Source organism: Colossoma macropomum, unplaced genomic scaffold, assembly GCF_904425465.1.
Source record: "Colossoma macropomum unplaced genomic scaffold, Colossoma_macropomum, whole genome shotgun sequence".
NCBI lineage: Eukaryota > Metazoa > Chordata > Actinopteri > Characiformes > Serrasalmidae > Colossoma > Colossoma macropomum.
In genome coordinates, this window is record NW_023494810.1 from 2,441,508 (window position 1) to 2,454,318 (window position 12,811).

Consider the following 12,811-nt stretch of genomic DNA (forward strand, 5'->3'; position numbering starts at 1 on the left):
GCATCAGCTATAATCTTTAACATCCTCATGTCATCTTGGCACTTCTCCCCATTAGAGGCCATGAGTCTCGTTCCAAGGCAGACATGCCCTGACCAAGTGTGTACTCGACGGGCACTTTCTCAAACATCTTACCTCGCAATTGCACTCGAGATATTTCTGCAGTCTGGCTTAAACTGCAGCTCCCACAGTTCAGTGATGCACAGTTCAGTGATGCTGACAGTTGCTTGAAAAGAAACTGCAACTGCAACAAAACTAACATCAGCTCATTTCTAATCACGATGGTTCTTTTTTCTGGAGAGATCAATTTTCATCAGCTTTGTCGAAGTTCCTTCATGACCTGAGGCTTAATGAATCGCTGCATTAGGCCAGGGTTTCTCAACCAGTGGGCCGAGCACCCTGTAGTGGTCTGCGGGCCAGAGGAAGTAGTTCGCAGTGGACCAGTAACGTCACAAAAACATACCTGGAAAAAAGACTAACTTAATAATTAAGTACCGAGATGCGAACGTTGTTAAATTATAACCAATAGACGTACGAATAATAAACATTTTACATCATCACTTTGAGACAACACAGCCGCGGTCGCCATGCAGACAGTTAGTCAGAGATGGAGACGTTTCTCAGAGTGCTTTCACACCTGCCTTGTTTGTTGTGGACATATCAGACTTTTCCTTCAGTTCGCTCTGTTTTGACAGCTGTAAAAAACTCCACCCGTATTCAGACTCTTTACAGACACTCATTAGCTCTCGTTTCCGCACCACGAGCTGCAGTGAAATAAAATAACAGTAAAGAGATGTGTTTGATTTTGGTTCTTGGATAGGAGCGCATTTTTGGCCACTAATCAGCGACGCGATTGGTTAAACTCAATCTGATAAACCAATGATAAAAAAGCAGAAATCAGGGTCTATTCATATTGTTGATTATGACGACGCTAATCTAAAAGCCCGGTGAGTGGACTGTGGTTTGGCTGTTTCAAAGTAATCACAAATACCCTCAAAACTAAAGAGAAATCTCGAGACCAAAGGCAGTCGAGCATTTTCAGTGAAAACGCTGTACTACAGCTCCAAATCACAGTCCACCTTGTACATTTCTATTATTTTGCTTTTTTCCCCTTTTTTAACATCTTGGCAAATATATTTTAACACAGCTGCAAATTTTGAGACCCGTCATTGAAAATGGACGACCTGATCTGATTCTCAGGTTTTTACCTTCAGCACTTCAGAAAAGAAAAAGAAAATTACATTTAAAAGGCTGAGTTTAGTTTTCCTGAGGGCCGCTGTTCTTTGTATTTATAAAAATGTTGGCCTTGGGGTGGAAAAGGTTGAGAACCCCTGCATCTCTTAGTACACGATGTGTATCCTCACACACAAACAGTGCACCTGTCTGGTGTGTGTTTAGGAAAGGAGCTACTTGTTTGGCTGTAGAAAGGAATGCAGTGTTGGTCAATTTTTTCAGCTCTTTAATGTTCTTTTCATTTATTTTTTCAAGATAGGCCTAAATGTGTTATTGAGAAAGATCCTGGCAAGTGTGCTCACTGCCCCCTCGTGTGGGTGTTCATTAGTGTGTATGTGGTGTTTCACTGCATGGATGGGTTAAAATGTGGAGATTTCCCTGTTGGGGTAACTTAAACAGCAAGAAACCCTGGTTTCAATGTGCAGCCCACAGCTTCCAATGTTCAATAGCACAGAATCACAGTCTGTTTATTTAACTTAATTTAGGAAACATATGTGTACAAACTTCCAATTCACTTCGACTGACACTTGTTAAGCATTGTGTCCAGAAATTAAAACATTTTCAACTCCTTGACACCACCAGTGGTTCCAAAACGCACTTCGTCATATTCTTCATAACTTTCATATTTCATAAGCTACATTCTAAAGGTGGGGGTCGTATGAGAGCTGTAACTGTCTTCTTTCCAGTCAAATAGATGGGTGATGTCATTTTAAACCCTTATAATAAAAGAAGCTGAACTCATATATAAACTATATATACTATATAGAAACTATAAACAGATGGCGTCTCTTCAGTGATCTGCTCTGTAAACATTATTTTTATAAAATAATACAAAGAGCGTGTGAGTTTTTTGGCTTTCAGCAGTAAATTGTAAGCAAATAGCAATATGAGTATGATCATAAAACTTTTATAAAACAAATATTGTACATTTACAATTTACAATTACATTTAAATTCAGACGGAAAAACTAAAATTTTCCCCAGGTGAATAAGAGGTTAAAATGCTGCAACAGACGGTCAACACACGTCTCGTAAGCTGTGAGCTAAAATATCTCGTCACCTTCCCACAGTCTAACACGAACAACCATTTGCTTATACTGCGATTTGTGGTTGAGGCTTTTATCATAAAGGAGCACATACTCAATAGTTTTTAGCACCTGTTGAATTAGCATGATAACACGATAAGTAGGCACGTTTGTGTTCTCTACTTGTAAATTAAATTAAATTAAGGTAAACTGATTTTAGAAGTAGCACATCACATCACTGCCGTCAGAAGAAAACCTTGTATCTCCATTTTTGTCGTTTTTCGGTTTTTGACATAATTTGAAAATACCTGTTCTTCTTTACACTGTGTGTAAATTTCATGATAAATGGACCAAAAGAAACTTGGAAAATTACTTGGAAAGACGTCTGGTTCCATTGAGTTACATTAAAAGTAAAGCAGGTTTTTTCCTTCTCCTGTAAAGTTACTATTTGGAGCTACAAGGTTATCTTCCCACAAGATAAGCTTGATTGTAGATGCAGTCTAAGCTCTATTCAGTCAGCAGACTAAGCTTTATGCTATCAGTAGTTTAGGCATTACTGTATCAGTAGTCTAAGCTTGATTCTGACAGTAGTTTAAGCTTTATTTCGCAAAAAGAACCAGCAATAGCAACACACATAATAAAAGCAGTGAAAATGAAAGGACTCTCACCTCCAGTACAATGTGATGTGTTGCCTGTGGCCTTCTTTCTCTCCACGATGAACTCTGGTAGGTCCTTCTGTGCAGCTGCACCCGGGCCCTGTTCTCCCACCAAGCAGCCAGGGCTCCCTGAGGCCAGATCTCTAAAACATTCCCCCAGAACCAGAGCTGAGTTAGTGCAGGCCCTTGGGGGAGTCACTGCTCTGAGGTCATTACGAGGCTGTGAGTATGAGGAAGTGAGTGGGAGAGTAGAGACTTCAGTCTGAGATGGCACCAGCAATATTCTGCCATGATATGGACTCTTTAGCACTGAGTTCAAAGTGTTCATAGCAAACTGAACATTTATTTGCTTTTTTTGTTGTTTTTGAGTCAGAATACAAATATTCTAAAACTTACAGTTCACTCTTCAGTCCATATGGGCAATAAATGGAAGCTAAGCTGAAAAAGCAGCGCATTTACATACATCCACCTATTCAGCCTACCTGTTTAGCTCCACCCACTCATACTGAAGGATAAGGAGTGTTTCAGCTTAGACTGCTTTTTGACTAACAGCCAATCAGGGCATTTAAATAGTCACTGTCAAGCATCTCCAAAATAGTAACTTCTCAGCAGAGGGCAAAAACACTCTTTACTTTCAATGTAAGTTAATGGAAAGAGTTTTTATTCTAAGCAATTTTGGAGCATTTCTATTGGTCCAATCATCATGAAATTTTCACACAATGTAAAGGACAGCTGCTGAGCTCAAATGATGGAGAAAAAATTGCAAAAGATGGAGATATACAGGGAGATTCACTCGAAAGAGGCCCCAAATATTCTGTATTAACTCCTGCTAGGATGAAGCAATCTGAACCGAACCACGTGCAATGTGTTCCTCAGTATACGGAGCTTCGGACAAGCCAGGATGCCCCTGCGTCGGACCGATGGTAGGCACCGGACAGCCATCGCAACGTTTAACCTCTGTTTGCAACTTCCGGATGCAGACCCCTGTACCCCTTCATGTGTCTGGCAGAAAACGGAGATCACTTCCAGCATCGCATGTGATGCAATCGATTACACACACGTGAAGATATGTAGCGTATTTTTTTGGTTCAAATTGCTTCATCCTAGCAGGAGTTACAGCAGAATATTCGGGGCCTCTTTCGAGTGAATCTCCCTGTGTGTTTTTCATTGGACAGCGACGATATATACAGTCTTTAACAGTCTATCTATCTATCTGTCTGTCTGTCTGTCTGTCTATCTATCTATCTATCTATCTATCTGTCTATCTATCTAATACAGCCTGATAACTTTCTCACATCTATCTATCTATCTATCTAATACAGCCTGATAACTTTCTCACATCTATCTATCTATCTATCTATCTATCTATCTATCTATCTATCTATCTATCTATCTATCTATCTATCCATCTATCTATCTATCTATCTGTCCATCTATCCATCTATCTATCTAATACAGCCTGATAACTTTCTCACATCTATCTATCTATCTATCTATCTATCTATCTATCTATCCATCTATCTATCCATCTATCTATCTAATACAGCCTGATAACTTTCTCACATCTATCTATCTATCTATCTATCTATCTATCTATCTATCTATCTAATACAGCCTGATAACTTTCTCACATCTATCTATCTATCTATCTATCTATCTATCTATCTAATACAGCCTGATAACTTTCTCACATCTATCTATCTATCTATCTATCTATCTATCTATCTATCTAATACAGCCTGATAACTTTCTCACATCCATCCATCCATCCATCCATCCATCCAGTCCTTTTGAGGAAACAAAGGACCAAAAAATGCATTTTCAGTTGTGAAGCCGTTATCAACCCTTCATTTAACTTCAAAAAAATTGCATGCAGACATGTAATAATTCATAGATTTGCTAGAAACATAGGATTCCCACATAAAACCCTTTTTGCATACTGCACAATACGATTTAAAAAGGTGCATCATCCAAGAAATGAACCTGTTAACCTGCTGAAGCCACTGACTAGCACTAAAGCACCACATTGTAAAGAATCAAGAAATAAGAATAAGTATTCTTATATATACTCAGCTAATACTTCAGCTCAGTCCAGTCATTCTGTAAACAGTGTTACAGACAATGTACACTGTAATGTAGATTCTAATAGGCAAACCTAAAAAATATAACTAAAAACCAACTGGAGCAGAGCTTTGGGACTTCACATGGCTGCACTGACTTAACAGAATTTTTTTGCATGAATCTTTTTTATGGAAACCTATGAGGTGACAGAGCATGCACACACATTAATGTGGCCATCAGTTGTGGGGTTTATAGGTCTCTCTCCATTCAGAGATAGGAGCCTGGTCTTGTATACCTGGAAATGACTAGCAGGGGGCGCTGCTAAGATCACCACAGTCTTTCCCATAAGGAATCTGGCCTAAATAATCATACATATGCCTCGAACTACCTCAACTGATACAAAATTCTGACAGTGTATACAAACTGTTATGTGTTCAAATAGAAAAAGGGAAAAAAAATCACCATTCATCATAATTGCTACTGCTGCGTTTAGCTATGCAACAAACTTTGGTTAATTTTTATAGATTTTTATATAGTATGTCATGTAGTGTTATGGTAGCAATGTTAATTGAAGGGTTCCATTACTTGTTAGCCACATTATTCCAACGCAAAATACATCCTTTACAACTCGAGGAAGAGCTGCACTGGCTGCCTGTATCATTCAGGGTAGATTTTAAAGCTCTGCTACTAGATTTTAAGGCTCTAAATGACCTTAAAGCACCGCTAACATCACAGAGTGTGTCTGTTTATGATCTTAGATCTGCAGATACTGACCTTCTACAAACATCTTCAGTAAAATACAAACAACATGGAAAAACTCATTCAGGTATTCTGCTTCTAAACTTTGGAGCTCAATTTCACCTTTTATAAGACCATCAAGCTCAGAGCTCACTTTTAAAAAGCAGCTAAAAATGCAGCTCTTTAACTCAGCATTTAATTAAAACTACGTCACATGGTTTTTATCTTCTAATTTGATCTGTGTCGTTTTCTTATATAATTCTAGATTAATACTTATAATTTCTTGTATAACTGCTTTTTATCTTCTGTCTGTAAAGCACTTTGAGCTGCCACCGGCATGAAAAGTGCTATATAAATAAAAATTATTGTTCAATTATTATTATTATTATTATTATTATTATTATTATTAAAATGAAGAAGAAAACTTTGGACACCAACCTGGTATTGGCTGGTGTAAAACTGTATTTAATTAGAGATTTCACTGAAGTATCACTAGACTGAGTCAGCTTAAGCGGACAGAACGGATGGACGTGCACTCAAATGGGCTGCTCTGGCATTTAAACATTTGCCAAGCATTTCAGCTGAGGCAGCTTCAAACACGTTTCCACCAGGATGATGTTTACTGAGTTTCTGTTTTGTGCTAACACTGCGACTTTGTCCATCCACATTTCTGTTTATGCAGAAGAAAGAAAAACAGAGGAGGGCCTCTACTTTCTTTATTAGCCTTACGCCTACAATCCCAGTGGATTTAAAGCTAAACCTCACTCACACATGACCCACAGGCCTGGGTGTTTACACAGGGATCCAGACTGATAACGCTGTAGGGCTCAAAGTGACTCATCATGCTCTGTTCTCAGAATAAGAGAAATTACATGTAGGAAGAAATTCCTCCACTTCAAAAGCATAGATTTTTTCAGTTCATTAACAGACGGAGTGAAATTCTATGTACACCCAGCTCTTTCCATCGCTATCACCGGCTCTTCATTACAAGAACATAATAAGAACTAAGGCTGTATCTGAAATTATATTTATATTGATATAGTGTATTTGTGCGCTGTTGAAAGCCATGCCTTATTCATTATATAATGCACTATTTGGGCCGAGTATAAAACAATGCCTTATTCACTATATAGTTTACATGGGCTGAGTACAAAACTATGCCTCATTTACCACATAGTGTATTTATGACACATCTAAAACAATCCTTAGTTCACTAAATAGTGCATTTTGGCTGTGTTCAAAATGATACCTTATTCACTAAATAGTGTATTTAGGCCATGTCCAAAACCGTCCCTTATTTTATATATAGGTTATACTATTTTCTAAATAGCGTATTTGGGCCATGTTCAAAACTATGCCTTACTTTCAGTACAGTATATAAGTCCAAAACGGTGCCTTCTTTACTATATAGTGTATTTTGGCTATGTTAAAAAAACTATGCCTAATTCTTTATATATACAGTATTTGAGTTATGCCCAAAACTATGCCTTATTTTCTACACAGTATATTTGGGCCATGTTCTAAACTATGTCTTTATTTCTGTATAGTATATTTGGGCCACGCTCAAAACTACGCCTTATTCACTATATATTGTATTTGAGCTGTTACCAGACCTATTCTATATTTACTATACATTGAATTTGGGATATATCCAAAATATGACTTACTCACTACGTATTGAACTTGGGCTATGTCCAAAACTATGCTTTATTCACCACATAGTGTATTTGGGCTGTATTCAAAATGATGACTTTATTCACTATATAGTGTATTTGGGCCGGGTTCAGAACTATTCCTTATCCACTATACAATGTATTTGGGCCATGTTCCGAACTATTCCTTATTCACTATATAGTGTATTTGGGCTATGTAAAAAACTACTTAGGCCACATTTAGAACTATTCCTTATTCACTATATAGTGTACTTGGGCCACAATTAGAACTATTCTCTGTTCACTTTATAGTGTATTTTGGCTATAACCAAAACTACTCTATATTTACTATACATTGAATTTGCGATATATCCAAAATATGCCTTATTCACTATATAGTGTATCTGGGCTGTGTTCAAAATGATGCCTTATTCACTATACAGTGTATTTAGGCCACTTCAGAACTATTCTTTATTCACTATATAGTGTATTTGGGCCATGTTCAGAACTACTCCCATTTACTATATAGTGTACTTGGGCTATGTCCAAAACTATGCTTTACTCACTATACAGTGTATTTAGGCCACATTCAGAACTACTCCTTATTCACTATATAGTGTATTTGGGCCACGTTCAGAACTATTCCTTATTTACTATATAGTGTATTTGGGCCATGTTCAGAACTATTCCTTATTCACTATACAATGTATTTGGGCCATGTTCCGAACTATTCCTTATTCACTATAGTGTATTTCGGCCATGTTCAGAACTACTCCCATTTACTATATAGTGTACTTGGGCTATGTCCAAAACTATGCTTTATTCACTATACAGTGTATTTAGGCCACATTCAGAACTACTCCTTATTCACTATATAGTGTATTTAGGCCACATTCAGAACTACTCCTTATTCACTATATAGTGTATTCGGGCTGTGTTTAAAATTATGCCTTATTCACTGTATTGTGTATCTGGGACATGTCTAAAACTATGCCTTATTCACTCTATAGTGTATTTAGGCTATGTCCGAAGTCCAGTGATTGTAAATTCACAAAGTGCACCCATACAGTAAGTGTTTCTGATAAAATGGCCAACGAGTGTAGGTACACTGGTATATCTTTGTGTCATCAAACATATAACTCTCAAAAATACAGCAAGCGTTGCTCATAAACTACAAACCGTGAAGCCACCACCAGTAGCAGTTTGAAATATGTATAATGGGGAAATCTGAGAGGCACAATGCAATGCAGACAAAGAATTTACAGCAGCTATTCATCATAGCACAGAATACAAAGGCATCTCAAAGGCTGTGCATAACAGCTAATCCCAGGAGCTTCCACACAGGCAAAGAGCAGGTGTTCCGCAGCAGAATGTAAATGAGATAGCCGTGAGCACCGCGCACCTGAAGACTTCTTACACTTGCGCAGACAGAGCTGACAACGCATTTGCTTTTGTCTTGACACTGACTAGCCTGTGTTCCGCACTAACCCCCTCCCTCTGAACGCATTCTAACCCACAGGTTGAATTTTGAGGGTGATGTTTACCTGCATTTCCTCCTCCTCCTCACTCTTGTGAACATTTTGCTAACACTGCTAGTACGCTTCAAAGCTACTGTGCTTTATTTCTCCAGAGTCTCCTGCAGTGCACCAGGCTGTGAGCCTGCCAGCTGTTCCCAACAGGCCCAAAACAATCATTACTGTTCATTAAAGACTGCACAGAGTGCAGAAAACCCCACCGACAGATCAATGGGCATCTAGTATTAGTCATCTGGCAGTGAGTGGAAAGGGACAGGGGGTGTGGTCTCCTACAAGTGGGTGTGGTCATCAAAAAAATAGTTCACTGTGCTGGTGATAGGAACCAGACGCCTGAAGCATTTAAAGAGGAATTTCACAGATTTTTCTGCATAATTAAGTGGTTGAGATGTAAACAAAGTCAATCGGGGTGGTTTGATGTAAAATGGTTCATCGTAGAGAAACTTACAGACTCAATGGCGGTGATGGGAACCAGGGGTCACAATGTCTACAATTAAATTATTATTAAATTATTTTATCTAAACAACTAGTGAATCAGAATGGCCTGGGTTCGATTCCCGGCCGGGTGACCAGGGTCATTTCTAGGTGGAGTTTGCCTGTTCTCCCCGTGTCTGCGTGGGTTTCCTCCGGGTACTCCGGTTTCCTCCCACAGTCCAAAAACATGCAGTCAGGCCAATTGGACATGCTAAAACTGCCCCTAGGTGTGAGTGAGTGTGTGAGTGTGAATGTGTCTGTCTGTCTGTCTGCCCTGTGATGGACTGGCGACCTGTCCAGGGTGTATCCTGCCTTCCGCCCAATGACAGCTGGGATAGGCTCCAGCACCCCACCGCGACCCAGAAGGATAAGTGGTTTAGATGATGGATGGATGGATGGAACTAGTGAATCTACATGTGTCCAGAGGCCTCTCAAAACCTGTAAAACAGTGGCTAAGAAATCAGACAGGACATCTGTAACTATTTCATATAATGATTTTCTGTGAGGGAGCTTTTAAGCACCAAATGCTTCAGACATTCGGTTCCTATCACCACCACTGTGAACAGTTTTCTAGTTCCTCATGTCACACCAAATTACTTTAAATTACTTTAGTTACATCTTACCTATTTATTTCTGGGTTTAAATCACAGAAAGATATTACATGGAATGGTTATGAATTCAGTGATGTCTGAGCCAACTGTTGTATGAGATAAGATTTTGACCTAAAATGTATATTCTGAAATTTGGCGCAGAGGTATATACAGGCTATGCAGTTGCTAGGCAATATATATATATATATATATATATATATATATATATATATATATATATATAGAGAGAGAGAGAGAGAGAGATAGATATGAGGGTTTTCTTCTGAAAGCAGCGATATTCAGGTATGCATTTATTTATTTATATTATTACATATTTATTTTTCCTTTAAATGATTTTCATGAGCTACAACTTTGCTTCACCTCCTCACTTTACTGCACTTAGAGAGTGAATGCAGACTGCTGACTCAGGAGATTGGTGGAAAAAGCTATTGATAGTTCTGGCCTGCAGTGAAATATTGACATCTGGGTGGTGGAAACATACACTCAGCAAAAACAGTGAGGTGGCAGGAGCTAAAGAGGGGCTTGATCTGGACTCATCTCTCAGGACAGGAAAGCCCACAGGAACAGCAGCAACAGCCTATGGTTACATGCTTTCCACCATACATCCACACTGAAGTGGGCCAGTGGCCGACGATGACCCCCCCCCATGTCATCGCTAAGCCAAGGGTTTGAAAAAAAATACAACCTATTCTTGCATTAGAGAGGAAGACAAGAGGAAGAGCCCATAAAAGATTTAGATTTGATGTATATTTCCTGCAGATTAAGTCCACAATAAATAACATCTGAACAATCTTTTCCCTGTCAATTACAATTTTTATGAATTCTGCAACATTGCATGAGGGATTCTAAAAATAATCTCAATTCCAAAAAAGGAATTCATAAATTTTGTTCGACCTGTATTAAATTTAAATGATATAAAAACAGGATATTTGATGTTTTACCTTATAAACTTTATTTTTCTGTTTGTTTTCTGTTAAAATATACACTTATTCCAAATTTGATGCCAGCAACACATTCCAAAAAAGCTGAGACAGAAGCATGTTTATCAATGTGCCCCTGCCCTTTTAACAACATTTAATAAAACATTTTGGGTTTTTGGGTTTCTTCTATTATATAACACTTTAGCAGTGCCGTATGAGGTCTTTGTTGTCGTATTTTGTACTTCATAATGCGCCACGTGTTCAACAGGAGCTGATTGCACAGCCATGCTGTTGTAACAGGCAGAATGTGGCCCAGTGGTGTCCTGTGTAAATTTGCATGGACATCCCTGAAAAAGATGTTGACTAGAAGGCAGCATATGTTGTACACCAAAATGTGTATATCCCAGCGTCGATTATGCCTTTACAGATGGGCACCGTGACATATCCTGGCTTTTGAACTTTACGCTGGTAACAATCTGGATTGTTCTCTTCTTCTTTGACAAAGTTCATTATTTCAATGCGAAATTGCAGGACTGGCTGGAGCTGCGTTCCAAAGCCCAGGCCGCATTTCTCGGTCGCTACATCATAGCATCACACGTCATAAGTGAAGAACCCTTCATATACAGCCTAGAAATGCAGCCTGCGTTCTGAGTGATTTCAAGGACACATCAGATGTATAATTCCAGGCCTTTGGTTGCCCACAGTTCTTTGGGCACGAACAACATAGGGAAAAAAAAACAAACACAACATCACGAAAATAACGGAAAACGAAGCCGTTGGAGCAGAGCTTGTTTTAAAATGTAAGTTATTCACATCCTTGAATTCGTCTTTGTCACCTTATAAAGAGTAAAATGACTGATTTATTAAAGAATTCGTCCATATATCGTATATCGTATTTTTTTTTTATGTACTACGTAAGATCATCTCCTCCATTTCCGTGAACGAATAAAAAAAAACAGTCGTTAGGACTGTTCCATCTGAGTGACCAAAGGGCTACTAAGAAGGACTCTTCATAGGACAGCCCTTCCAAGGACCCGCACTACCTCGGCTGCAGCCTAGGATTTGGTTGTGTTCTTGGGCAAGGCACTTAACCCCACACTGCCTTAGGTGGCGCTACTCTGCTGGCGACACTGTGCTGCTCCCAGACTGGGCATAGTTGTGACAAAAAAAATGACAAACGTCCCTTGTAGAATCAATAAATTACATACAACACAGTACGTTTCCATTGTGCATCAGTTCATTTTAGATGAGCTCAAGCCCAGAGAAGTCAGCGGTGTTTCTGCATGTTGTTGACATATGGCTTCTGCTGTGCATTGTACAGTCTTAACTTGCACTTGTGGATGTAGCGATTAATGCATTTATTGAAAAAGATCCAGAAAAATATTCCGAAGCCCATATGGTGATATCCATCACAGAAGCATGCCGGTTTTTAATGAAGTGCCATCTGAGGAACTGAGAGTCCCGGATATTCGGTTGTGGTTTTGGATCTTGCCCTCCTTTTACTCCTTTTAAGCATAACTGCATCACTTGTTAAAGATGTTTTCTGAACATTTCATGATGTTGCTAGTCTTAAGGTGTCTTAAGGTTGTGGAGGGCGTCTCGACTGGCTGTGGACCAGGGCTGAGATCAGTGAGAGATTCCCTAATTCAGGTTTCACAAAAGATAATCTGCTGTACAACAAGGTTTGAACATTTGCATGCCTTCACTAGCTGCAGGTAAGCTGACCTTTCTGGTAATGACTTAGATGCTCTGATCTTCTGAGAGGGACACTTTAGGAGAAATATGACTATGTAAATCAGTTTGATGCACAAAACAGGAAAGGACAGCCTTAAAATGTTTCACTGCAGTTTTCTCCCATAATGCATTGAAATAATGTTAAGTGAACACTGAAGCGGAAGTTAAAGGTGATTAAT

At 38.9% G+C, this 12,811-nt stretch overlaps 1 protein-coding gene across 3 annotated transcripts in view; it reads right to left on the reverse strand.

The window, feature by feature from the left end:
* Nucleotides 1-12,811, reverse strand: part of arhgef10la (Rho guanine nucleotide exchange factor (GEF) 10-like a) — a 310,750-nt gene that overhangs the window by 269,212 nt on the left and 28,727 nt on the right. For all 3 annotated transcript variants that reach the window (XM_036559119.1, XM_036559118.1, XM_036559117.1), the window contains one exon: nucleotides 2,923-3,053. In XM_036559119.1, the coding sequence (XP_036415012.1) occupies nucleotides 2,923-3,053 (131 nt within the window). The remainder of the gene's footprint in view (nucleotides 1-2,922; nucleotides 3,054-12,811) is intronic.